Source organism: Mesocricetus auratus, unplaced genomic scaffold (genome assembly GCF_017639785.1).
Source record: "Mesocricetus auratus isolate SY011 unplaced genomic scaffold, BCM_Maur_2.0 Super-Scaffold_6730, whole genome shotgun sequence".
Taxonomy (NCBI): Eukaryota; Metazoa; Chordata; class Mammalia; order Rodentia; family Cricetidae; genus Mesocricetus; species Mesocricetus auratus.
In genome coordinates, this window is record NW_024429184.1 from 17,315,752 (window position 1) to 17,342,304 (window position 26,553).

At 45.9% G+C, this 26,553-nt stretch overlaps 1 protein-coding gene and 1 non-coding gene across 3 annotated transcripts; one reads left to right on the forward strand and one right to left on the reverse strand.

The window, feature by feature from the left end:
• The first annotated feature begins 213 nt into the window (after window positions 1-213).
• Dcaf12 (DDB1 and CUL4 associated factor 12) lies at window positions 214-26,279 on the forward strand. 2 transcript variants are annotated; one of them, XM_005078852.4, is made up of 9 exons: window positions 214-620; window positions 1,618-1,872; window positions 13,991-14,197; window positions 15,617-15,677; window positions 18,497-18,690; window positions 20,907-20,972; window positions 22,406-22,568; window positions 25,369-25,547; window positions 26,075-26,279. In XM_005078852.4, the coding sequence occupies exons 1-9, from the start codon at window positions 543-545 to the stop codon at window positions 26,231-26,233; spliced, it is 1,362 nt and encodes a 453-aa protein (XP_005078909.1). In that variant the 5' UTR covers window positions 214-542; the 3' UTR covers window positions 26,234-26,279. The 2 variants fall into 2 exon arrangements, with proteins under 2 accessions (XP_005078909.1, XP_040595995.1); XM_040740061.1 differs by lacking the exon at window positions 214-620 and adding an exon at window positions 1,147-1,292.
• LOC121139030 lies at window positions 24,487-24,590 on the reverse strand. Its single transcript, XR_005875889.1, has one exon. It is a non-coding gene; the product is annotated as a U6 spliceosomal RNA (small nuclear RNA).
• Window positions 26,280-26,553: the final 274 nt, after the last annotated feature.

Genomic DNA, 26,553 nt, shown 5'->3' on the forward strand with positions numbered 1-26,553 from the left:
TAGCTCAAGCTTACTTCCGCATGCCAGAGGATGAGCTGGCTGAGGTCGGAAATGCCCCGCCAGAAGGCTGGATTCCTTTGGCCACAGCTTGACCACAGCTACACCACCATTGGCAAAGAGGCAAGCGGAAGTTCGACGACGACGCCAATTCTCCTTGCAGCCCTTAAGTCCCACCCCTCTGATCTAGGCGGCGTCTCCGTGGCGACGTGCTGCGATGTGCGGCTGCGCAGGAGTGACGGGGTTCGGGCGAGTAGGAGGGGGTGTTTTGGTTCTCGCCGCTCGCCGTCCTTTCCAGACCTGGCTGTCTGAAAGCTGCTTGATTCTGCTTTACCTTCTCTTTCCCTTCCCTTTCCCAACCCGGATTTTTCCTCCTTCCCTTTACGCGCATTTCTTTGATCAGTTGCCGCCCCGGGTCCGGGCCATTTTCCGGGCCGGGCGCAGGAAAGCGCGCGGCCCCGGGGCCCGGTATATGACCCGTCGCCCTGCCGCCCCTCGCTTCCTCCGCCCCATGTGGCTGCGGAGCCACGGCGGCGCTGCCCACTATGGCCCGGAAAGCAGTTAGCAGGAAGCGGAAAGCGCCTGCCTCGCCTGGAGCCGGGAGCGACGCTCAGGGCCCGCAGGTGAGGGCTTACAGGCTAGGGCGATGGCCAGAACCCCAACAGAGGCTTAGGGAGTTCCAGCTGGGGACGGGAACCAGGGACCAGGGTGGAACAAGAGCCGGGGTCCGGGACTGTAGAGCCGTGGCCGGTCCTTCTGCAGTTTACTGACGTGCAGGCGGGCCGGAAGGGTGAAGAGCCAAAAGGAAACTCCAAAATGACGCCTTCCGCTGAAAGTCTGCAGCTAGGAATAGAGCTGGAGGAGAAGCCAGGACCACCTCGGTCCTGCAGGAAACTGAGTTCAAGGGGAATCTGGGAAGGAGACCGAAGCCAGCCTCCCAGTGGCACACCGAGAATGTGGCCCGATTGTCTCTTATCTAGGAAACCATCTCCCAAGCTGGGGGCCGGTCCTTTTAGACACCTAGAAGAAACTCCAGGTGTCATCTCTACTGCCCCCTTTGGAGAGGAGGGCCCGTCGGACTTCCGACGCTGGTTACTCTTTTCACCCCGTTGGTATTTGATTTTTCGAATTCTAAAACTGCCCGCAGCGCAAGTCGCGCGGTGTCAGATGAGCGGCCACTGAGTCTACATCCCTGGAAGATCCGGGATCCCACTCCGGCTCTTTGAATACCCTTTATGATCTACGGGGAGCACAGGCGGAGAGGGAGAAGGGGGCTGGGTAGAAATGCAGCCCAGGTGGGTTCGGTAATCTGCACCTCATTTCCTTCCCTCTCAATGACACCTGAATATATAGGGTTTCTAAGCCCTCCGCTTTCCTCAAAGGTCTAGTAAACCGTTCATCCTGTTTGCCCATTTTCCAAGTAGGCATCCCCGCGAGAACCTTATTTCAGTGCAAGACGAGTTAGGCTATACTTTCTGGGTTGTGAATCTTCCGTTACGTTTTTGATTGTGTAAATCCTGAAGGACGACGAATTCTTGATTGTTATTCTCTAATACAGTGGGATTTCTTGTCACCGAGGGAAGTGGCCAAACATCTGATTTCTGATGTTGCTTTCCACAGTTTGGCTGGGATCACTCACTGCACAAGCGGAAAAGACTCCCCCCAGTGAAGAGATCCTTAGTGTACTACCTGAAGAACCGGGAGGTCAGGCTGCACAGTGAAACCAACTACTCTCGAGTGTTACATGGTTACGCAGCGCAACAACTTCCCAGTCTCCTGAAGGAGAGGGAGTTTCACCTTGGGACCCTTAATAAAGTGTTTGCTTCTCAGTGGTTGAATCATAGGCAAGTGGTGTGTGGTACAAAATGCAACACGGTAAGTGGCCCGAGGGCTCTTTTCTCCTGGGTCTGAGGTGCATGGCTTCACCTTCTCTAGAGCTTTCTTCTCTGTGCATCCCCCGCATTTGTCTACATTTCTTTTGCGTAAGCAGATTTGGAATTTATTAGGAGGTTTTCGGCAGAAGTGTTAGGACAGAGAAAGAACAAACCCAAGTGTGGGTCTGGGCTCTTCAGGGAGAAGCACCCCATCCGTTTCCTTAGAACGGCTTCGCCTTACTCTCCATTCCTCCTTAATGATCTCACCCCTTCTTTTTCTGCTCCTTCTCACGTCTGCAACTTCTGATGGCGGCAGATGAGCAGGTGTCTTCAGGCCCTGGCTCTGTGTTTGCTTCTGCTTCTGGTGTTTTAGCCTCGCCTTCTAAGCAAGAGACCCCAAAGCAAGGACAGAAATTGATGCTCAGGATACATGGTAGTGACAACTCAATTGCTGTGTGTCAGCTTTTGACACATGCAGAAGTGTTTGGAACTTGGCTGAAAGTAGATGAGGCAAATATCTTTTCCGTGTAATAGAATCCAAACATAGCACTTGGACGGCTAGGGAGTAGAATTGCTTAAGTTCCAGACAGGACTGTATACTTCGACCCTGTCTCTGAAGAAACAAAAAGGAAAAAATGAGTAGTTTCCTATAAGAAAGACAAGCCAAGGCGGTGGTGGCACACCTTTAATCTCAGCACTAGAGAGGCAGAGGCAGGTGGATCTCTGTGAGTTTGAAGCTATCCTGGTCTACAAATCAAGTTCAGGACAACCAGGACTGTTACATAGAGAAACCCTGTCTCAGAAAACAAAAACAAACAAAAAGAAAGAACTGGTGGGGGGGGCGGGCAGCAGTGCCACTGCACCTTTAATCTCAGCACTTGGGAGGCAGAGGCAAAAGTGCATCTCTGGAGTTCAAGGCCAGCCTGGTCTATAAAGAGAGTTCTAGGACAGCCACAGCTGCATGAAAAAATCCAGTCTTGAACAAAAAGGGGGGGGGGACAAGAAATGGGACCTGGTGGTATATTTTAGGGTACGAGCATTTGTCAAGAAGAGAGGAAAATTAAATTTGACATGAGAGTAGCAGTTATAATTGGAAGGGAAATGTTACCAGTAGGCTATATAGCCAATATGGTTACAGTCGAGAAAAAAACCAAGAGAGTGGGTGGTGCTTGCCTGATTGTGTGTACTAAAATTGGATGCTACAGAGGTTAGCGTGTCCCCGCACCAGGTTTACACACAAATCTGGGAGTGTTTGGGGTGACTGGAGTAGAAGGATACAAGTGGCAAGACATTACAGAAATGGTGGGTGCTGGAAGAGTGAGGGCCTCCCCTCCATTTTTAACTCCTCCCTTGTGAATAGACAGGTGATGTTGCAGTGAGTTATATGGTGACTGCACCACAACATGCTTGGGGTTACTCTACAGCGAGAAAATCTTGGGCCAGTGACCTTGCTCAATGGAAAGATGCTTGCCACCCAAGCCTTGCGACCTGAGTTTGATCCTCAGAACCCACATGAAGGGTGGAAGAAGAGAACCGGTTCCTTAAAGTTGATTTTTTTCTGACTGCCACATGCCTGCTGTGGCACACACTCTCAGAGACACACCACACCCGACAACACAAACACTAATAATATATTTTAAAGAGAAAGAAAATCTTGGGTGCTCAGTGGGCAAAAGCTACTAAGCCTGCCAACCTGAGTTTGACCCTCAAAACTCATGTGATGGGTCTGGAGAGATGTCTCAGGGGATAAGGACACTGACTACTCTTCTAGAAGATCTGGGTTCAATTCCCAACATCCACATGGCAGCTCACACCTGTATGTAACTGCAATTTCAGGGGACCCAACACCCATGGAAAAACAGCAATGCACATAAAAATAAAATGGAAAGAGAACAAACTTCTATGGGCTGAATTGCACATGCTTGCTGTGGCATGTGTACCTACTGCCAAATATAAAACAAACTATTTAAGTACCTTGAGTGTCTTTATAAAGACCATAGGCAAAACTTTAATTTTGAGGAAGGAAATAATACTATGGTGGTTGGGGCCAAATTTTCACTTCTGTTAATGGTTGTTTTCACATAACACTTTCAAAACTAGGTGCTGGTAGCAAGTCTGTTCAAAACTTCCTTTTTCTGATTACCGTTGTGTCCCTGTGATTTAGGAAACTGATATTGTTGACTCTTGGGGTAGAAAAAGTGTCTCCTGTTTCTTTAATCTGTTGACAATATTTTGAAGGTGACCATATTAACTAATAATTGAGTTTGTTCGGGACTAAAGAGATGGCTCAGCAGTAAAGAGCACACACAGGTTTGATTCCCAGCTCCACATGTGGCTCTCAGTCATCTAACTCTACATCCAGGAGATCTGATGCCCTCTTCTGGCCAGTGAGGGCACCAGGCCCATGCTGCTGTTTAGACATACATAATTTTTTTAAAAATTTACTCTTAATACCTGTTTTTCTGTTTTCCTAATTTAAAAATCTATTTTAGCCGGACGGTGGTAGCCCAGGCCTTTAATCTCAGCACTCGGGAGGCAGAACAGGCAGATCTCTGAGTTCCAGGACAGCCAGAGTTACACAAAGAAACCCTGTCTCTTAAACAACCAAAACCAGCCAAACAAACAACTTTCATTCTTAAGATTTTCATGTGTGTTGGTGGGTGCCACCTTTTCCACAATGAGCGTGTGGGAGTCAGTTTATAGGTGTTGGTTCTCTTCTACTATGTAGGCCCTAGGGATGGAACTCAGGTCCTCAGGCTACTGAGCTCAGTACCCTCCTAACTTCATCTGCCCTTTGCTTGTTCTCTTGACTTCATCTGTTTGCCCTTGCTATCCTGGAAGTGTGTAGACCGGGCTAGCCTTGACCTCACACAGGTGTGTCTGCTTCTGCCTCCCCAATCCCGGGATCACAGGTGTGTGTAATCACTCCTGACCCCTAAGACCTAATACCTATTTCTGTCTTCCCATACCTTCATGACTTCATGCTTGGGGTAGTGTAGACTGTCTTCTTTTGTTGTGTTTTGAGACAGTGTCTCATGTAGGCCAAGTTGGCATCTTATATTTTGCTATATAGCCAAGGATGACCTTGAAAATCCCAATCCTGTCTGATAATTGCTGGGATTATAGGCAGGTACTATCACACTTGGCTGACTTCTTTTTTTCCTTTTTATGTGTATGGATACTTTGCGCCTGTGTGTGTGCGTGCGTGCGTGCGTGCGTGCGTGCGTGCGTGCGTGCGTGCGTGTGTGTGTGTGTGTGTGTGTGTGTGTGTGTGTGTGTGTGTGGAGCATCTGGGGGCTGGAAGTGGGTATTGCATTTGTTAGCATTGTCTGGTTTGCTAGTCCTCTGGAAGCCCGCTGGGTGAGACCCTAGCACTTGAAGCTGAGGCGCATGGGTCTCCTGAGGGGTTCATTATCTGGTGTGCCAGTTCAGGGTTGCAAACTATCTGGGAGGCTGAGGCAGGTGAATCTCTTGAGTTCTAGGCCAGCCAGAGGTACATAGTAAGACCCTGTTTGAAAACAAAAGAAAACTATGATCTGTGAGGGAGATTTTGATTCCAGAATGACAGGCTTCAGGTATCTAAAGAGAGTTGGAATGGGCTAGACTTAAAGCCTGACCATCTAAGATTTTACTTTATAGGGTTTGAGAGACATGGGGACGATGTAGTTAGGGTACTGCTCCAGGGAGAGAAAAGTCCAGGAGGAATTGCCATGAATTTTACTATGAGAGAGAATGGACTGAATCCAGATGAAAAGACTCCTTTGGCTTCAGTCCCATAACACTTACTTAAAATTTCAAAATTTATTTTGTATGTGTATTTTCTGGGCAAGATGTTTTTTGTTTTTTGTGAGTTTTTTTTCAAAGGTGAGCACTATTGAGACAAAATGATTAAGGACCTTTGATCTTTAAAAGAGGAGTTATTTGCATAACCTTGGAGGGAATGCTTGTATTTACAAGGCCAGAACTACTGCAGAGCAGACCAGGAGCCTGGAAAATAGAGCACAGACAACAGTCAGGAAGGGGGGAGGGCAGGTGTTGAAATAGAAGGGTCTGATGTGCAGTAGAGGTGTTTTGTTTATTTAGAAAGGTTTATGTTGTGGCTGTTTGTTTGTTTGTGACAGGATCTCATATGGTCTAGGATGACCTGTGAACTATTGTGGTGTTAGGGTTGCCTCCTGGCTCTAGCTCTCAAGTACTGGAATTATTGGCATAGTCACTGCATGTGGGGCTAGTTAGTTTTTGAGTTGGGGTTTCCTTTCCAATGTAGCCCGTGCTCCTCTGTAGACGAGGTTGTTTATAACTCAAAGTGGTTCTCCTGCCCCTGCTTTCTGGATTAGACACCATACCTGGCAGAGAGATTTAAGTTAGAGCAGAATTCATTTCTCATTATGATGCCCTCTAGCCAAAAACTACCAGGGAGCCATGTAGTAGAACAAGTGAGGTAACATCATTTCTCCAGGTAGAGATAATCTGTACGTAGCAGGAGAGGGCCTCCCCCTAAGGGGTAACAGAAAGAACTTGGGAAGGATTTGTGCCAGGTGCTTTGGGGGGAAATCTTAAGGAAATACTCTGCTCCGGATGGGATACTGTTGGGAAGTGAAAGGTGAGTTCCTTCTAATCTTGTCTAGAAGGAAGGTAAAGCTATAGCTGGTAATGCTGAAGCAGGCGCTCTCCCCCACCGGCTAATCTGCTGTGGCTCTGACAGTAGTCATGTTTGATGGGTAGAGGACAGCTTGTTCTGATGCTGATGAACACCAAGCCAGATGTCAGGCCAGCTGTGCGGTTCAGGCTGCTTTTCTTTCTCGACGTCTTCTAAAGTCATGGTCATAGATACACTGCTGAGTTCACAAATGGTCATGAAGTATACAAATTAGTTGCTGCAGCCAGTTTTGGAGGTAGGATGGTTTAAGCATCAGGACTGAGAAAGTGGCTGTAATAGTAATGATTTTTGAGATTATCTGCTCAGAGTAACCAAAATCATAAAAGCATAACATGGAAGTCACTGAGACACATGCAACAAATAGTACAAGTAGTTTTCCCTTGTGTGTGTGTGTGTGTGTTTGTGGGCGCGCGCGTGTGCGCGCATGTTGTTAATGTTTTTGAGACTGGATTTCATTGTGTAGCCATGGGTAGCTTGGAACTTGCTAGGTAGATGAGGCTGGTCTTGAACTCAGAGCTCTGCCTGCCTCTGCCTCCTGAGTGCTGAGATTGAAGGCGTGTGCAATAGTGGGATACATCCTTTTAGAGCAGGGTTTATTGGCCAGACGTGGCTGTGCTGGCCTATAATCTCAACTACCTCAGAGACTGACTGAGGGAAGAAGATGAAAAGTTTTTGGTCAGCAGGGCTAGAGATGGCTTAGTGGTTAAGAACACTTGCCTGCTTTTGTGAAAAGTTTAGGGCTAGATCATGTGCCTTCCTATCAGCAGGAAGCACTGACCTTGATTCCCAGCACTTCTCTTTGTACTTTTTATTTTACGAGACAGGGTTTCTCTGCAGCTTTGGAGCCTGTCCTAGAACTCAATCTGTAGACCAGGCTGGCCTCTGCCTCCTGAGCACTTCTAAAACTATATATGGTATTGCACATTTGTAATGCCAGTATTAGTAGAGAGAGACAGGAACATCTGTAATTCAAGGCAGTCCTTGGATACATAGCAAATCTGAGGCCAATTTAGATGATGTTAGACCCTATTGTTAAAAAATAAATAAATAAAAATAGGGGCTGGAGAGATGGCGCAGGGCTTAAGAACACTGACTGCTCTTCCAGAGGACCTGGATTAAATTCCCAGCACCCACAGGGTAGCTCGAAGCTGTCTGTAACTCCAACATCTGACACCCACAGAGATAAATGCAGGCAAAACACCAATGCACATAAAATAAAAATAAATTAAGAAATTAATAATTAGTAGACATTATAGGGGAGGCCTTACCCTCTGAGGAGCAGATGGGAGGGGAGAGTGGGAGGAGAGAAGGAAGGGAGAACTGGGAGTGAAATAAATTAATAAAAAAAAGAAAACAATAATAATAAAAATAAGGCCAGATGATAGTGGCACATGCTTTTAATCCTAGCACTTGGGAGGCAGAGGCGGGTGGATCTCTGTGAGTTTGAGGCCAGCCTGGCCTACTGAGTGAGTTTCAGGACAGCCAATGATACACAGAGAAACCCTGTCTTAAAGAAAAACAAACAAACAAAGAAATAAATAAAAGGTAAAAATTCATTGTTAGCCTGAGCCAACCCAGGCAAGTTAGTGAGACCCTGTCTGCAGATAAAATGTAAGGGCTGTTGAGGTCACTAGTGGGTACAGTGCATGCTGTGCAAGTGGAAACAAGGTAGGTGATGAGCAACTTCCTAGTGTTGTCTTCTGACCTCCACGTGTACAGCCGCGCGCGCGCGTGTGTGCGTGCGTGTGTGTGTGCGCGCGCGCTCGTGCGCCATCACACTCACTCTGGGTCGTACAATGCAAAACCTGAGCTTCAGTCTCCCAGCATTGGAGAGAGGGTGCGGGTGTAGATGGAGCACTTGAGTGCAGTTGATGGGCTCTGGAGGGACAGGTGGTTATGGTAACAGCTCAGCTCAAGAGAAAGTGCTTGCCTAGTGCAATGCAGTGCCCTGATTTAGACCCGTATAATATCCTCCACCCCCTAGGAAAAAAGGTGGCACGCTTGTAATCCCAGCTATTCAGGAGGTGAGGAAGGAGGTTCTCTAAGAGAAAGCCTGGGTGATACAGACTGCACCTCTGCAGACATTTAAACAATTGTATTGGGCTTTGCCACCAGGCATGTATCTTTATGCCCCCCCCCACTCCCACAGGCTAACACAGCAGTACAATCAGGTGAGCATATTTTATAGTTAGGCAAGAAACCTAATTATCCTTCTTCCTTCCCTCTTCGATTACAAAATTAGTGGCTTCCTTATTTTTAGAACTAATTTTGTTTTTGTTTTGGCGACAGGGTGTAAGTGGTCTTGGGTAGCCTTGAACTTGATATATAAAACAGGCTAGTTTAGAACTCACAGAGATGTTCCTGCTTCTGCCTTCCTGGGGTTGGGATTAAAGGTATGTGCTACCACTTCCAGTCAGACAACTTGATCTTGATTGCTTTGTTTTTGTATTTTGAGACAGAGTTTCTCTGTGTAACCTTGGCTGTCCTGGAACTCACAGAGATCCACCTGCCTCTGCTTTCTGAGTGCTGGAATTAGAGCAGACAGTTTTATTTTATTGGGAGGATATTTAGGTGTAGGGTTGCCAGGTTGGCAAGTTATTTCTCTTGGTGTGCATGAATGTCCCTATTCTGTACTCACTAAGTTTCTGCAGTAGACTTGTTTCTTGCTGCCTTTGGTCTTTTGGAAGGCATGGCTTGGATGAGATTTGGACGTTTAGTGTAGTGCTTTGCTCTTTTTAGGCCATCCTCTGTATGTAAGGAAACTAATGAGATTCCTGTGTTCCCCAGTGTGCCGGGCATGTAGCTCGGAAAAGCTCTGCCTAGCATGATGAAGTCCTGGTTTCGTCCCCAACACTGCAAAGAACTAAGGTAGGGTCTGGTCATGGGGAGTAGGAGGAAGGAGACAAGTGGTATTTAGGGCAGCTTTCCTCCTTTGGGATTTTGATGGTTTCTTTGTTGTCCAGGACTGTGCCACAATGCAGGAGATGTTAGACCTCGGCTCTGCAGGGACAGAAATCTCTTTCTCCACATCTCCAGTTATAATGCTTAGATGCTTGTAAACACGGGTACTTCCAGTTGATAAATAACATCTGTATAATTGTATCTGATCTGAGCCCGTTATTTCAGGAGTAGTTTATTTGTGGTTTCAGCTGCTGGGTACTGAATAGAGAAGAAACATGTTGCCTGACCCCTTTGGTGCTCATAGCCTTGATCCAAGATGGATCTTTGGTAGGCATTGCAGTCAGTACCAGATCACAGGTGTGCCACCGAGCAGCTGGATATTTTTCTGTTGGATCCCAGTGGGTTGAAGAAATTAGGATGAGATATAGCTCAGTGACCAAACATGGACTTACTATGCCTGACACCAGCAACGAAAATGAAAAGAGAGTGAATGGGAGCTTACACAAATAAGAATTTGTCCTGGGACATCAAGTATTCCCTTCCTGAGCCTGAAGCACAGAATGGCTTTTTCCTGCTCTTGAGAAACATTATCTGGATAGTCAGGGTTCTTTAAACCATACTTATCAGACCTTTCACTGAAAGACCCCTAGACTGACTGTGAAATAGCCTTGGAGTTCTAAGATAATCTTAAAAATACTGTAAGCCAGGCAGTGGTGGTGCACACCTTTAATTAGTGCTCAGGGAGGCAGGCCAATCTCTGTATTCAAGGCCAGCCTGGTCCACAGAGTTAGTTCCAGGACAGCCAAGGATACACAGTGAAACTCTTGTCTCGAAAAACAAATTATTGTATATTTTGCTCTATTATATGTGAATGTGTATTTGTCATTGTATTAGTATAAAAATACCTTGTTTGTGGGAATGTGTCTCAGGAAAGTCCATGAGGCTCAGAGTTTGGTCCTTGGCAATACACACACCTTGAGTACTGTATGGGGTGTGGAAACTTCTGTCTACTCATCAAATGAGTGCTCCCAGATGAGGTACTGGTTAAGAAAGCAGAAACCAAAGCACCAAATACATATACATGTTACATTTATATTATAAAAATTTGGACACAGCATAGATGTTGAAGAACAGGGAATTTATTCATTAAATGATAGTTTATATATGCAGTAAAGTACTTTATAGCCATGAAAAACTAGAAAGCTGGGAATAGTGGCATGTACCTATGTTTCTAGCATGTGGGAGGTAGAATCAGGAGTTCAAGGTCATCTGCTGAATGGCAAGTTTGAGGCTAAGAGGCTACATGAGACCTTGCTTCAAAAAAAAAAGAGATAAACAGTAAATTAAAATCTGTTGGTATAGGCTTAAAATCCCAGCACTCAGGAGCTAGAGGGAGGCAGCTGTCTGAGTTCGAGACCAATCTAGTCTACCACCCCATCCCCCCCCCCCAGTTTTTTTCAAGACAGGGTTTCTCTGTGTAGCCCTGGCTCTGGGTGTGAACTCAGCACTGGGCAGAGCGTTAAAGAACTCACAGAGATCCACCTGCCTCTGCCTCCCAAGTGCTAGGATTAAAGGGTTAAAGGCGTGCACCACTGCCACCTAGCTGAGGCTCTGTCTTAAGAAAAAAAAGACAAAATAAAAGCTAGCCTGGTCTATATAATGTTCAAGGCTAGCTCTGGACAGTGTAAATGTCTGAGGACACTCCACCCTTCCCCCCAAATGTGTAGAAATACCATGAAGCCCTGGTTCAGATCCAGAATAGACATACACAAATGAACCGTGGTGCGCCAGCATGATGGTTCAGCAGGGAAAGGCACTTATTAATACCTGGGACTCACTGGAAGAAGGAAAGAGCTAACTCATGCAGGTTGTCCTGTGACCTCCAAGGGTATGCCGTGTTACCTGTGTGTATATGCACAAGCGCACACATGCAAACATGAGCACAAATACATATGTGATACATAACTGGGAGGGATTATCTAGGTTAGGTTAATTGAGGTGGAAAGACCTACTTTAATTGTGAGCAGCACCACTCCATGGGTTAGGACAGGATAAAAAAGTGAGCAGCACTAGCATCGTCTCTGTCCCCTGACCATGGGTGTAGTGTGACCAGCTGCCACAGGCTCCTGCCATGACTTTGCCATCACCGTAAGACAGGACCTTGGAACAGGCAGCCAGAGAAACCCCTTCCTTGTGCTGTTCTTGTTGGGTGGTTCCTTGCAGCAATGAGTCACGTGACTCACAGCCTGTTCTCCTTCTTGGCACACACTGTTGTTTCTTGATCTTAGCTTTGTTCTTTGTTGTCTTAGTTTGATACAAAGACTGAATTCTTCTGCCTTTCTACCTGATAATTTAACTTTTTCTTTAATGTCAGTATCAAGAACTCTATTTATTTGCATTCGTGGGTGTAGAGTTCTGAGGAAAACATTTGTGAGACTTGATTCCCTCCTTCCACCACGTGGACATTGGAATCTGGATGGCCCGATGCAGTTTATCTTAGTGTCTGGGAAACTGGCATACATTTGCCTTCTTTCTGTAGTAGGTTCCGTTCTAGAAATGGAATACTGTTTCTAGTGACTTTGAAAACCATTGTCCTGTGGGTGTATTTATGTGTCTTCACACCCCCACCTGGGTGATTGCGTCATCTTACGTCTTTCTCAGTAACAGCCTTTGCCTGCTCTTCCCCTGTCCCAGAAGGGAAGACTCAGGGAGCCAGAGCCTGAAACCTCTCTCGATGTGCTGCCAGTCCCTGGCACTGTCCCAGTAAGTTAGTGTGGAATAGCCCACTCTGAGCGTGTAACAGGGATCTGCACTGAAGCTTCTGCCTGTGTCAAACGTGGAAAGCAATTCTCTGCCAGTTTTACCCACATCCTCAGGCTTCCCTGTGAAAAGGCAGGACAGTGAGGGGAAGATGTAGATAAGATTTTGATTTTCGGAGTCAGGCGGTGGTGGCGCACTCCTTTAATCCCAGCACTTGGGAGACAGAGGCAGGTGCATCTCTGTGAGTTCGAGACTAGCCTGGTCTACAAGAGCTAGTTCCAGGACAGCCTCCAAAGCCACAGAGAAACCCTGTTTTGAAAAACCAAAAAAAAAAAGATTGTATTTTTCTGAGCCCTCTGCATTCCATGTTACCTCAGTTTTTCATTGGTTTTTAAGCCGTTCTAATACCCTATGGAAGGAATAAAATAATTGTATACTACTATTTTAAGATTTCTTTTACGTGTGTGTGTGTGTGTGTGTGTGTGTGTGTGTTTATAAATATGTGCATGTTAGTGAAGATGCCTATGTAGGCCAGAGGAATTAATGCCCCCTAGAGCTGTAGTTCTAGGTGTTTGTGAGCCACCTTACATGGGTGGTGGGAACCAAACTTGGGTCCTTTGCAAGAGCTGGTGTTCCTAGTGTTGTTAACTACTGGGACATCTCTAAGCCCTTGTTCCTTGTTTCTGTGATAGGCTCTTAATGTAGTCCAGTCTGACCTCCTGCTTCTGCTTTGCAAAGTGCTAGGATTCTAGGTATGTGCCAAGTGTTTGTAGTGCCAGTAAGAAAGATTGAGGGGCCAGCAAGAAAGTTGAGTGGGTAAAAGTGTTTGCGTCTCAGGGTGAAGACAGACCTGATCAATCCACCCAGAGTGGGTGGTTGTTCGTTTGCTTTGGTGGGTTTTTTTTGGGGGGGGGGAGTTGGTTTTTTTCAAGATAGGGTTTCTCTGTGCAGCCTTGGCCGTCCTGGAAACTTGCTCTGTAGATCAGGCTGACCTACAGAGATCAACTTGCCTCTGCATCATGAATGCTGGAATTAAAGATGAGGACCACCACCGCTGGGCTGAACCCCCCAGAACAGGAGAGAATTAGTACCATGTTAAGCTTGGACAAAATTTAATCCTTCCTTCTTTCCTCCCTTCCTTCCTCCCTCCCTTCCTCCCTTCTTCCCTCTGTCCTTTCTTTTTAAGCCTACAGCACCTGGTATTCCTAGGTGATCTCCCATCCAAGTACTAACCCTGCTTAGCTTATGAGATCAGAGCGGGTGAATTCAGAGTGGTTTGACCACAGACAGAATGTTTCTAATCTGTTGGTATAAAATGTTAAACTTTAATCTTAAATCATTTTATGTTATTTCATGTTCCATTGACTAATGGCCTTAGCTATGTCATTAATAACTCCAAGAGTCCTGCTGGGTTTGGCAGTGTATGCCTTGAATCTCAGCAGAGGAAGGTAGATCCAGATTGGTCTCGGTGAGTTCCAGGCCACTACGGGCTATACTGTGAGACCTTGTCCCAAAAATAAATGAATGCTAGGCATGGTGGTATATGTACTTGGGAGACAGAAGACTGATCTCTGTTAATTGGGGGCCAACCTGTTCTACATAGTGAGTTCCAGACTCGCTAAAGCTACATAGTGAGACCTTGTTTCAAGACAGAAAACAACAATGAAAATCCCCAGGGTCTGCTATATAGTAGACTCTCATTAAACGTTCCACAGATAATTGAACAGATGGGTGTTTGTGCCCAGTGTTGACCACATTAAGTAGCAACTATGTTTTGTGTGTCTCTTTTCTCTTACAGCTTTTTGTAGTAGATGTCCAGACAGGCCAGATCACCAAGATTCCCATTCTGAAAGACCGGGAACCCGGAGGTGTGTCTCAGCAGGGCTGTGGTATCCATGCAATAGAGCTGAATCCTTCTAGAACACTCCTAGCCACTGGAGGAGACAACCCAAACAGCCTCGCCATCTATCGGCTGCCTACATTAGATCCTGTGTGTGTGGGTGATGTAAGTTTTTCCGTTGGTCTTCGTGAGAACTAGCCTTGTTTTAAAACATGGATGCTCTCCTAACCTAGAAAGGGGTGGTTTTCTCTCGATTTCCCCTGGCATGAGGGTGAGGAGTGAAAGAGAGCAGAGTGGAGATTGGGAGGCCATAGGTAAGAAGCAGAGACACGTGTTTGATAGGAGGGACAGATGTCACATCTCTGTGGCTAATGGTGGGTTGTTTTTCAATTCACAGAGTCCATGTGTCTGACTGCCGTCAGAAAGTAAACTTATCAATCCATCTACAATCAGGCATTGTTTTTGGCTCCAGGAGCATAGCAATGAATAAAATTAATAAAGCGCTCGCCCTTAGTATAGTGCTGAGTGTGACCTGTGAAGCAGCATGTGTGACATACACCGTAGAGGGTAGCAGCAGGCAGAGGGATGGAAAGTGAGGGGACGGTGCTGTGTCGGGGGGACTCAGGAAGCCTCATTGGGAAGATATGTGAGCAAGGAGATTTGAAGGAAACATGGGCATTGCATGGGAATGTTCCAAGCAGAAGATAAGACTCTGAGGTAGAAGACTAGAAGCTGTGTCCTCTGGATATTTTGTTGTTGTCGTTGTTGCTGTGAGGTTTTCGTTTGTTTGTTTTTGGGTTTTGGTTTTCTGAGACAGGGTTTCTATTTAGCCCTAGCTGTCCTGGAACTCCTTTTATAGACCAGGCTGGTCTCAAACTCACTGGGATCCTCGTGCCTCTGCCTCTCCAGTGTTAGGATTAAAGGTGTGAGCTCCTTTTTGGAATTAATTAATTAATTAATTAATTTATTTATTTATTTATTTATTTATTGTGTATACAGCCTTCTGCCTGCATGCCAGCAGAGGGCACCAGATCTCATTCAAAGTGGTTGTGAGCCACCATGTGGTTGCCGGGAATTGAACTCAGGACCTATCTTTGATTCTCCCAGATGTTATTGGATCTTACCCTACAGGTTAAGATCATCAGAGACCAGGTTTTTGTTTGCTTGTTGTTATTTTACATTTACTTGTATATGTGTATGGGTACATATGTTGGTGTGCATGTGGAGTCAGAGGACATTGAAAAATTATGCAGTACTCCCCTTCCTTCATGTGGGTTTTTGGGGATCAAACTCAGGTCATCAGACTTGACAGCCAGCACCTTTACTTGCTGAGCTATTGTCGGCCCTGTTTTGTTTTGTGGCAGGATCCCCATAGACAGCTCATGCTGTCCTGGAATTTGGAATCCTCTGTCTGAACTTCCTAAATTATAAGCATATGCAACCATGCTTCTGTACTTGACTAAAAACATAGTGTTTTTAGTCAAACCTCTATGCTTTTCAAAAATCATTATGATCCTTATATCACGAATCTTTTTTTGTTGTTTTTGTGTTTTCCTCTCTGTACATGTCACGTACCCTTCTAAGGATGGACACAAGGACTGGATCTTTTCCATTGCATGGATCAACGATACAATGGCAGTGTCTGGTAAGGTTGCCCTCCTTTAAGAAGATTTGGTGTGGCAAAGAGGAAGTTTAAAGCTAGGCGTTGGTGACGCATGCCTTTAATCCCAGCACTCGGGAGGCAGAGGCAGGTAGATCTCTGAGTTCGAGGCCCAGCCTGTTCTACAGAGCGAGTTCCAGGACAACCTCCAAAGCAATACAGAGAAACCCTGCCTCAAAAACAAACAAACAAACAAACAAACAAAAAACAGAGGAAGTTTAAAAATTATAGTAGTGTGGCTGGGTGGTGGTGGCTCCTACCTTTAATCCCAGCACTGGGGAGGCAGAAACAGGTGGATCTCTGTGAGTTTGAGGCCAGGCTGGTCTACAGAGTGAGCTCCAGGACAGCCTCCAAAGCCACAGAGAAACCCTGTCTCAAAAAACCAAAAATCAACCAAACAAAAACTATAGTAGTATGATATAAAGTAACCAACTAACTATAATGGGGACCAGGGTACCTTATCTTTTCTTACTTTTATTTATTCATTTGTTTAGGTGGTATTAGGTTGAAATTAAGACCTTGGGTATACTGATTGGGTACCCTTACCACTCAGCTATATTTCTCAGACTCTCCTACGTCACCCCTTCACCACCACTTTTTATTTGAGGGCTAGAGAGTCTCACATTGTAGCCAAGGCTGGTAGAGAACTCATGTGATATAGACAGGTCTTGAGCTTGCAGCAGTCCCTCGCCTAAGCCTCTTCTCTGGTGATACTATGGGTATAATGTACTATGACCAGGTTAAGGGACTTTGTGTTTTCCTCAATCATTTCACCTTAATTTTTAAAATTAATCCAGCACTCGGGAGGCAGAGGCAGGTGGATCTCTGTGAGTTCGAGGCCAGCCTGGTCTACAGAGTGAGTTCCAGGACAGCCTCTAAAACAATACAGAGAAACCCTGTCTCGAAACCCCTCCCCAAAAAAAATTAAAAAATAGGAAAATAGGGCTGGAGAGATGGCTCAGTGGTTAAGAGCATGGACTACTCTTCCAGAAGACCTGAGTTCAATTCCTAGTATCCACATGATGGTTCACAACCCTCTGTAATGGGATCCAGTACCCTCTTCTGGTATACAGGCATACATGTAGATAAAGGACTCATATATAAAATTAAATAAATCTTAGAAAAACATGAAGTGATAGAGAAGAGTGAGAGAACAGAAACGTAAGTGAATAAATATGGGTTTCAATGTTGTGAATTGTTTCTAATGTTCAGTGGTGCCACAGATGACATCATTTTATTTTGTTAAACAATCAGGGATAGGTTCAAAGACAAGGTTTCTTTGAATGTGTGAGGCCCTGGGAATGAACTCAGCACGGGGCAGTGTGATAAAGAAAAGAAAACGTCTTGTTCATTATTGTTTGCTAAGGAGAAGAGTTAATGGGTTTTTTGTTTGCTTGTTTTGGTTTTTTTGAGACAGGGTTTCTCTGCAGCTTTGGAGGTTGGCCTGGATCTCACTTTATATACCAGGCTGGCCTCCAACTCACAGAGATCTGCCTAGCTTTGCCTCCCAAGTGCTGGGATTAAAGGTGTACACCACTACCACCCGGCTGAATTAATGGGTTTCTTTGGCATATGGCATTTAAAATTAAATTTAGCATAATGGGGCACACCTTGAATCCCAGCACTCCTGGGGCAGAGACAGACAGATCATTGTGTGTTTGAAGCTAGCTCATTCTATACAGAGAGGCCCAGGAGAGCTAGGGGGTCAGAGTGAGACCCTGCCTTTATTGAAAATAAATAATATACATAAATAAGTATAGATAGACAGATGAACAGAACTCAAGTTACATTTCCAGCACAAAAAACAGCCATCTCGGGGCTGGAGAGATGACTCAGAGATTAAGAGCACTGGCTGCTCTTCCAGAGGTCCTGAGTTCAATTCCCAGCAACCACATGGTGGCTCACACCTGCCTGTCGCTTCAGTTCCAGGGCTTCTGACATCTTGCACATACATACATGTAGGTAAAACACCAATGAGCATAAAATCTAAAAGAAACGACAAAAGAATCCAGCCGTCTTTTTTCCTTTTCTTCTTTCTTTAAAAACCTGAGGTGGTCTCATATAGTCCATGCTTACCTCAAACTCACTGTGTAGCTAAAGATGACCTTGAACACCTGATCCAATTGTCTCCACATCCTGAGGGCTTAGATCATAGGAATATACCATGATACTAGGTTTTCTATGATTCTGGGGATTGAGTCTAGAACTTCCCTGCATGCTAGACAAGTGCTCTCAAGTTATGTCTCCAGCACTAAAAATTCATTCTTGACCAGGTGTGGTGGTGCATGCCTTTAGTTCCAGCACTCAGGGAGGCAGAGGCAGGCGGATCTCTTTAAATTGGCTCATGGACCTCCCTAAAATTGAATAAAGAGACATTTCTAGAGAGAGAAGTCTAGATGAAGAAATCTGAATTGAGTATGATGGCCCTTGCTTGTAATCCCGGCACTCAGGAAGCTGAGGAAAGAGTAATGCTACAAGTTTAAGGCCAGCCTAGGTTACAGAGAGAGATCGGTCTTACCGTATACCAGCCAGGTGACAATGGTGGTGCACACAGGTGGTAGGCAGATCTCGGTGAGTTGGAGGCCAGCCTGGTCTACCATGTGAGTTCCAGGACAGCCAGGGCTACACAGAGAAACACTGTCTTAAAAAACAAAAAAACAAAGCTACTAATACACCGGGTGGACCATGCAGCCAAGCTTCAGTGCCAGGCAGTGTGTTGAAAAGTAAGGGCCTGTGTAGTCTTCTGTGGGTTTTCTCATAGAGGGTTAAGATTATTTGACACCTGTGAATCTCCTATGCTGCAGGCTCACGGGATGGTTCTATGGGACTCTGGGAGGTGACAGATGATGTATTGACCAAAAGCGATGCAAGACATAATGTGTCACCAGTCCCGGTGTACGCTCACATCACCCACAAGGCCTTAAAGGATATCCCCAAGGAGGACACAAACCCAGACAACTGCAAGGTGCGGGCTTTAGCCTTCAACAACAAGAACAAGGTATGAACTCAGCAAGGGATCTCAGACTTACTGACTTTATTTTGGGGGATCCTTTCTCCTCCAAGGCACTGCTTGCTGCGTGATGTTGCTTTAAACTCACAGGACACTCTTTAGAGACTGGTAAGAAATTCTAATGGGCTGTGAAGCTTGGGCTCTGTCTCTGCTGTGTTTGTTTGGGTAGACCATGTTTGTGGCTGGTTCATCTTTCCTGAGACACTCTAACCTGACACTGCCTCATTTGCATGTGCCTTTTTATGTGCTCGTTTTGGATTCGATTTTCATACCTCTGAAAGCCATCACTTGTTTTTAAGACTCTCGTTTTCCCCTGCTTCCTTTATCCCACACTTGCCACTGAGTGTCACCTAAATCACTGCCAGGTCTCCTAACAGTGAGGTTGTAAGCAGGATCTAAGACTAGACCCAGAGCCCAGAAAGCAGACAGGCTTCTGCAAAATCTGAAAAAGGCCCCAATCTGATTTATTGTGTAAAATATTTTATTTATGTGTATGAGTGTTTTGCCTGCACATGTGCATGGGTGTGTGTGTGTGTGTGGCCTGCACATGTGCATGGGTGTGTGTGGCCTGCACCTGCACATGGGTGTGTGTGTGGCCTGCACCTGTGCCTGGGTGGGTGTGTGTGGCCTGCACATGTGCATGGGGGTGTGTGTGTGTGGCCTGCACCTGTGCCTGGGTGGGTGGGTGTGGCCTGCACATGTGCATGGGTGTATATGTGTGGCCCTGCACTTGTGCATGGGTGTGTATATGGCCTGCACATGTGCATGGGTGTGTGTGTGTGGCCTGCATGTGTGCATGGGTGTGTGTGGCCTGCACCTGTGCATGGGTGTGTGTGTGTGTGTGTGTGTGTGTGGCCTGCACCTGTGCATGGGTGTGTGTGTGTGTGTGTGGCCTGCACCTGTGCATGGGTGTGTGTGTGTGTGGCCTACACCTGTGCATGGGTGTGTGTGTGTGTGTGTGGCCTGCACCTGTGCATGGGTGTGTGTGTGTGTGTGTGTGTGTGGCCTACACCTGTGCATGGGTGTGTGTGTGTGTGTGTGTGTGGCCTGCACATGTGCATGGGTGTGTGTGTGTGTGTGTGGCCTGCACCTGTGCATGGGTGTGTATGTGTGTGGCCTACACCTGTGCATGGGTGTGTATGTGTGTGGCCTACACCTGTGCATGGGTGTGTGTGTGTGTGTGTGGCCTGCACCTGTGCATGGGTGTGTGTGTGTGTGTGTGGTCTGCACATGTGCATGGGTGTGTGTGTGGCCTGCACATGTGCATGGGTGTGTGTGTGGCCTGCACATGTGCATGGGTGTGTGTGTGTGTGTGTGTGGCCTGCACCTGTGCATGGGTGTGTGTGTGGCCTACACCTGTGCATGGGTGTGTGTGTGGTCTGTACATGTGCATGGGTGTGTGTGTGTGTGGCCTGCACATGTGCATAGGTGTGTGTGTGTGTGGCCTGCACATGTGCATTGGGTGTGTATTTGTGGCCTGCACCTGTGCATTGGTGTGTGTGTGGTCTGCACATGTGCATGGGTGTGTGTGTGTGTGTGTGGCCTGCATGTGTGCATGTGTGTGTGTGTGTGTGTGTGGCCTGCACCTGTGCATGGGTGTGTATGTGTGGCCTGCACATGTCGCATGGGTGTATGTACCATGATTTGAAAGATGGTTCCAGAAAGTGGTTCCTCTCTGCACCCACAGCTCCCACATTGGGAATGAGAAAAACAGCCTTTCACTTTGAGCTCTGCTCTGACAGTCTTAAGGATGTCAGGGTACTCAGTGACATAGGAAGGACATTTTCACCCACAGATGTGTGTCCATGTGATTGATAGAGGCTACACTTGTTTTGTGGAATTGAATACACTGCCCGCTGTAGTCTGTGGGGTGAGGTGAAAGCATCCTTGATGACTGGGTTAGAAGTGGAGGACAAGAGAACCCATCCCTCGAGTTCTTCCCCTGCATGGTTTTTGTTGTTGTTTGTTTTTGTTGTTGTTGTTGTTGTTGTTTTTGAGGCAGGGTTTCTCTCTGTAACAGCTCTGACTGTCCTGGAACTCACTCTGTAGACCAGGCTGGCCCTGAACTCAAAGATCCGCCTGCCTCTGCCTCCCAAGTGCTGGGATTAAAGGCATGCGCCACCACTGCCTGACTTCCCCTGTGTGTTCTGGTACTTTAGTTTGCTGCACATCATATTATAACTTCCTTTTCTTTGCTTTTGTAGGAGTTGGGAGCAGTATCACTGGATGGCTACTTTCATCTCTGGAAGGCTGAAAATACATTGTCTAAGGTGTGAACATGACTTAGTAGTTTTGTATAATTTATCATAGGTTTAGACACTGTCATTCTCCCAGAGTCCTGTTGGATTTGTCCAAAACATCATTATCCCAAGGTCTGGGAATAGAATTGCATAGTACAGGAAGTTGTAAATCTTCCTTCTCTTGAGGAAAAATCTGCGTATCTTTTATGTTTGTTTTTGAAACATGATCTCTAATGTAGCCCAGTCTGGTCTTAAAATTGGGATCTTCTCCCTTGTAAAATACCTCTCAAAGACTGGAAAAACTGAAAGCTACTACCATGCTTAAGCAAGAAAAGGACTTTATTATGTTTTAAGACAGGGTTTCTCTGCGTAGCCCTGGCTGTCCTGGAACTCAGTCTGTAGACCAGACTGGCCCCGAACTCAGAGATCCGCCTGCCTCTGCCTCCCAAGTACTGGGATTAAAGGCTTGTGATACCACCACCCAGCATTTAAATGTGTTTTTTTGTTTGTTTGTTTTGTTTTTCTTTCTTAAAAGATTATCTCATTAGGTAGCCCTGGCTTGTCTCAAACTCGGGGTTCTCTCTCAGCCTTCAGTGCTAGAGTCACAGACACGAAAGTCTCTTTAAAAAAGACCCAAGATTGCAATAACATAACTTAGGAGAAAATAGATTTATCAATAATACCTGCTAGCAACTTTTTGGTACAATAAAGTGTATATGTGGGTCATTAGCCCATGTCTTGTCTGTGCTGCTTGTAGTTATATCTGTGACTAGCTTTTTCTTTTTTTTTTTTTTTTGTTTTTTGTTTTTTGTTTTACGAGACAGGGTTTCTCTGTTTTGTTTTTGGAGGCTGTCGGTCCAGCCCAGCCTCGAACTCACAGAGATCCGCCTGCCTCTGCCTCCCGAGTGCTGGGATTAAAGGCATGTACCAACACCGCCCAGCTGTGACTAGCTTCTTCTAAAGAGAAAGCAAAGCTCTGGGAATGGATAGTTCCATTATATCACAGCAGCCCTACATAGTGTCTTATAGATAGCAGGCAGAGACTGCTAGTTCACAGGGTCAAAGATGCAAGCTGACTCAGATTAGCTAGGATAGAGTCAGTCCTAGGCAGTATACTGTCTCTGGTGTACAATTCTCATTTCTTTGGGAAATTGGCTGAAGGTAGTTAGAAATGAGTCCTTATCTGAAGAGCAACAAGGAGTGGTGGTCATCTTGTAGAATGAACAGGGTGAGACTTAGTCTTTAGTGCCCTGGACTTGTTCCTGGCGAGAAACTACAGCTCTTGGCTTTTCCTGGCATTCTGATTATTCAGTTCCAGCCTTACCTTTTCCCTGACCCAGAAGTTACTTCATTTCCTTTGTCCTGTCCCTGGCTTAGGTAGGTAATTCATGTGTGACGGAAGCCACAGAGGGAGGAGCACAAGAGTGCCCATTTTATGCTGGTTACGGATGTGTCTCTTTCAGCTCTTTTCCACCAAATTGCCATATTGCCGAGAGAATGTGTGTCTGGCGTATGGTAGTGAATGGTCAGTGTATGCTGTGGGCTCTCAAGCACATGTCTCATTCTTGGATCCACGGCAGCCATCATCCAACGTCAAGTCTGTCTGCTCCAGGGAGCGAGGCAGTGGTAAGTCCCTGTGTGCTCCTTCAGGCTTACTGCTACATTACAAAACAAAAGGGTTTTCACCTTTTGTTTCTTCTTTGGCTTCCAAACAAGAACAGTGTGTAGCTTGTAGAAGCATCTGGTGACAGAAGAGAGGAACTTAATTACATGCTTGAGGCAACATAATGTCCAGGCTGCAGAAACCTTTGGTAGATCCACTGTGAGGAGATAAAATCCTTATGTACTGAGCGGACACTGGGGGAGGAGTTAGAAGACTATGAGGTCACTTTTGGATGTGATGATAAATACGTAGTAAGGGGCAGACAGCTTCACCTCAAGAAGCTGAAGAAAGTACTTGTTTTAGTTCTGATCAGTGGGTGCAAGGTCTCAGCACCTAACACTGGATTGTTGCTGGGGAGTAAACTCAGGGCTCTGTGCTTGTTTGAACTCCTCTGCTTCTGAGCTGTATCAATAGACCCCAGCTTCTATTCACATAGCGTATTCTAAGCCATCACTCACTTTGTTTAGTGGAAGAGACTTGTGCTGGTACTACATTAAGGATTCAAATACTTTTTTCTAAGAACTCTTCCTCTCACCAAGAATCCGTGGAAAGCAGATGATTAAGACTACTTACTGGCCGGGCGTTGGTGGCGCACGCCTTTAATCCCAGCACTCGGGAGGCAGAGGCAGGTGGATCTCTGTGAGTTCGAGGCCAGCCTGGTCTACAGAGCGAGTTCCAGGACAGCCTCCAAAACAATACAGAGAAACCCTGTCTCGAAAAAAACCAAAGAAAAAAAAAAAAAGACTACTTACTGTTCTTCCAGGGGATCTGTCACCCTCTTCTGGCTTCCATGGCCAGCAGCACTCATATGCACATATTTACACACGTAGAAACCAAAGAGGTGGTGCACACTTTTTTTATGTGCATTGATGTTTTGACTGCATGTGTATCTTTTTTTTTTTTTGGTTTTTACGAGACAGGGTTTCTCTCTATTGTTTTGGAGGCTGTCGGTCCAGCCTGGCCTCGAACTCACAGAGATCCGCCTGCCTCTGCCTCCCGAGTGCTGGGATTAAAGGCGTGCGCCACCACCGCCTGGCTGCATGTGTATCTTTGTAAGAGTCTTGGATCCTCTGGAACTGGAGTTATAGACAGTTTGGAGCAATCTTGTGAGTGCTGGGAATTCAACACGGGTCGTCTGGGAGAGTAGCCAATTCTCTTAACTGCTGAGCCATTTCTCCAGCCCCGGTGGACCTGTTTATTCCCAGCATTTAGGAGGCAAAATCAGGCAAAACTGCTTGAGCACTAGGACAGCCTGGTCTACAAAGTGAGTTCCAGAACAGCCAGGGCTGCATAGAGAAACTGTTTTGAAAAACAAATAACAAACAAAAAGAAACAGTGGGAAAAAGGAACAATTTAGCCTCTTTTCCAAATAGTGTTATTTCTGTGTAGATGCTACAAAAGCTGTTTTTGTTTTTCTGTTTATTGTTGGGGAAGGTGGGTACCATGATGCTAATTGGAAGTCAAAGACTTATTTTTAAGTAGTTAAGATGTATAAATTTAGGCCGGGCATTGGTGGCGCATGCCTTTAATCCCAGCACTCGGGAGGCAGAGGCAGGCGGATCTCTGTGAGTTCGAGGCCAGCCTGGTCTACAAAGTGAGTTCCAGGACAGCCTCCAAAGCCACAGAGAAACCCTGTCTCGAAAACAAACAATAACAACAAAGATTTAGCTGGGATGGTGTGCAATGAAAAGTTTTATTTATTATATCATTATTGTTATATTGCTTTGTTTTTGAGACAAGGTCTCACTAGCATCCTTGGCTAGCCTGGAGTTTGCTCTGTCGACTAGGCTGGCCTTGAATTCACAGAGGTCTGTTGCCCTCCTCCTCCCCTGTACTGGAATTAAAGGAAAACACCACCATGGCCAGTTTTTTGTTTTGTTTTGTAATATTGAACGCTTCATGAATTTGCATCTCATCCTTATGCAGAGGCCACGCTAATCTCTGTGTGGTTCCAATTTTAGTATACGTGCTACCGAAGCAAGCACCTATGCTCAGTACTTTTTTGTTGTTTGTTTTTTGGTTTTTTGAGACAGGTTTTCTCTGTGACTTTTGAGGCTGTTCTGGAACTAGCTCTTGTAGACCAGGGCGGTCTCACCTCACAGAGATCTGCCATTCCTAGCTTTTAAAGGGTTTGGTTACTAATAATGGAGGTAGCTTACATAAGGAAATCCTAGTTCACAAAGGTCCCTAGCTCCACACAGATGCCAAGAGAGACACATGTATCCCATGTATTTACTTAATCTATAGATGCAGCAGATGTATTTCCCTTTTTTTTTTTTTTTTTTTTTTTTTTTTCGAGACAGGGTTTCTCTGTGGCTTTGGAGGCTGTCCTGGAACTCGCTCTGTAGACCAGGCTGGCCTCGAACTCACAGAGATCCGCCTGCCTCTGCCTCCCAAGTGCTGGGATTAAAGGCGTGCGCCACCAACGCCCGGCTAGATGTATTTCCCTTTAATCCAAAGTAGTTGGTAACTTGCCATAAAAAACATAGCACCAAATACTTCCTGTAGGGCCATGCTGGTAATATGAAGAGACTAGTGAGCTGCAGTGTAAGTAACGTGTGATGGACAATAACTGATAGCTATGAACAATGACTCCAGTGCTACTCAAGGCTGTGACACACAGAGAATTTCAGAAAACAGTAATCTGGCTTACTAGCAGAGAGTCCTGTTAGTCACCATGAGCTCTGTGTAGCCATTGGCATAGTTCTGTCTGGTGTCTGGGTTGTACTATCCCTGTGATTGCTATGTGCTTTTCTCTCTCAGGAATCCGATCAGTGAGCTTCTATGAACACATTATCACTGTGGGCACAGGGCAGGGCTCCCTGCTCTTCTATGACATCCGAGCGCAGAGATTTCTGGAAGAGAGGCTCTCAGCTTGTTATGGGTCCAAGCCCAGGCTCACAGGGGAGAATCTGAAACTAACTACTGGCAAGGGCTGGCTGGTAAGTAAGCTCCAACCTGAGATAATGGTTGCTTGACAGGGAGGGAAACTGTCTTCCCTCGGCTCGCCCTCCTCTCTCACTTTCTTGCTGCTGACATTCCTTAGAGCAAAGAAAAGCTCTCCCCTGACTTGTCCTTTGGGGAGAAAGAGGTTGGCAGTGGTGGTAAATGCTTGTAATCTCAGTATTCTATAAACTGAAGGAGGATTGCAACACAAAAGTGAAAGACACCTTAAAATATGCTGGTGCCTTAAGATTTTCTCCAAGTGACAACAGCAGGAAGGGTAAGGAACTTCTGTTGTTGCTGCCAGTGAGTTGTCATTGACAAGTTTGCTTCTGAAAAGCTGAAGGTGAAGACTTGCTTTCAGTGAAATAATTCTTTACCCTGTTTAGTTGGGAAAATGACACAATGTCATAGTCCTGTGACATCAGGTGGTAGGTATGGAGCCTTCCTCAGGCAGAGACCGGAAGGCATTCTGTCCTGCCTGCTCTCTGCTACTGATGCTAACGGTCTCCTTCTCTTCCCACAGAACCATGATGAAACCTGGAGGAATTACTTTTCGGACATTGACTTCTTCCCCAATGCTGTTTACACCCACTGCTACGACTCGTCCGGAACGAAGCTCTTTGTGGCAGGAGGTCCCCTCCCTTCTGGGCTCCATGGAAACTATGCTGGACTGTGGAGTTAATGACAACTAACTTTCTCCCAAAAATGCAGATTTACACTAACTTCCACCCTCCGTTTCCTTGTTTGGTCTTTTGATTCCCCCACTGTGGAAGCTTTCCTGTGTAGTGCATGTGGCTCGGGCAGTTACTAGGAGGAAGCTGTGCAGAAATCCAAAAGGTGGGGCTTTTCTTTGGTTGGTTAGTGGTTTGGTGCTTTGGGTTTTTCATTAGTTTTTGGTTTTTTGTTCTTGTTTTTGTTTTTTGTTTTTTGTTTTTTTTGGTTTTTCGAGACAGGGTTTCTCTGTGACTTTGGAGGCTGTCCTGGAACTCGATCTTGTAGACT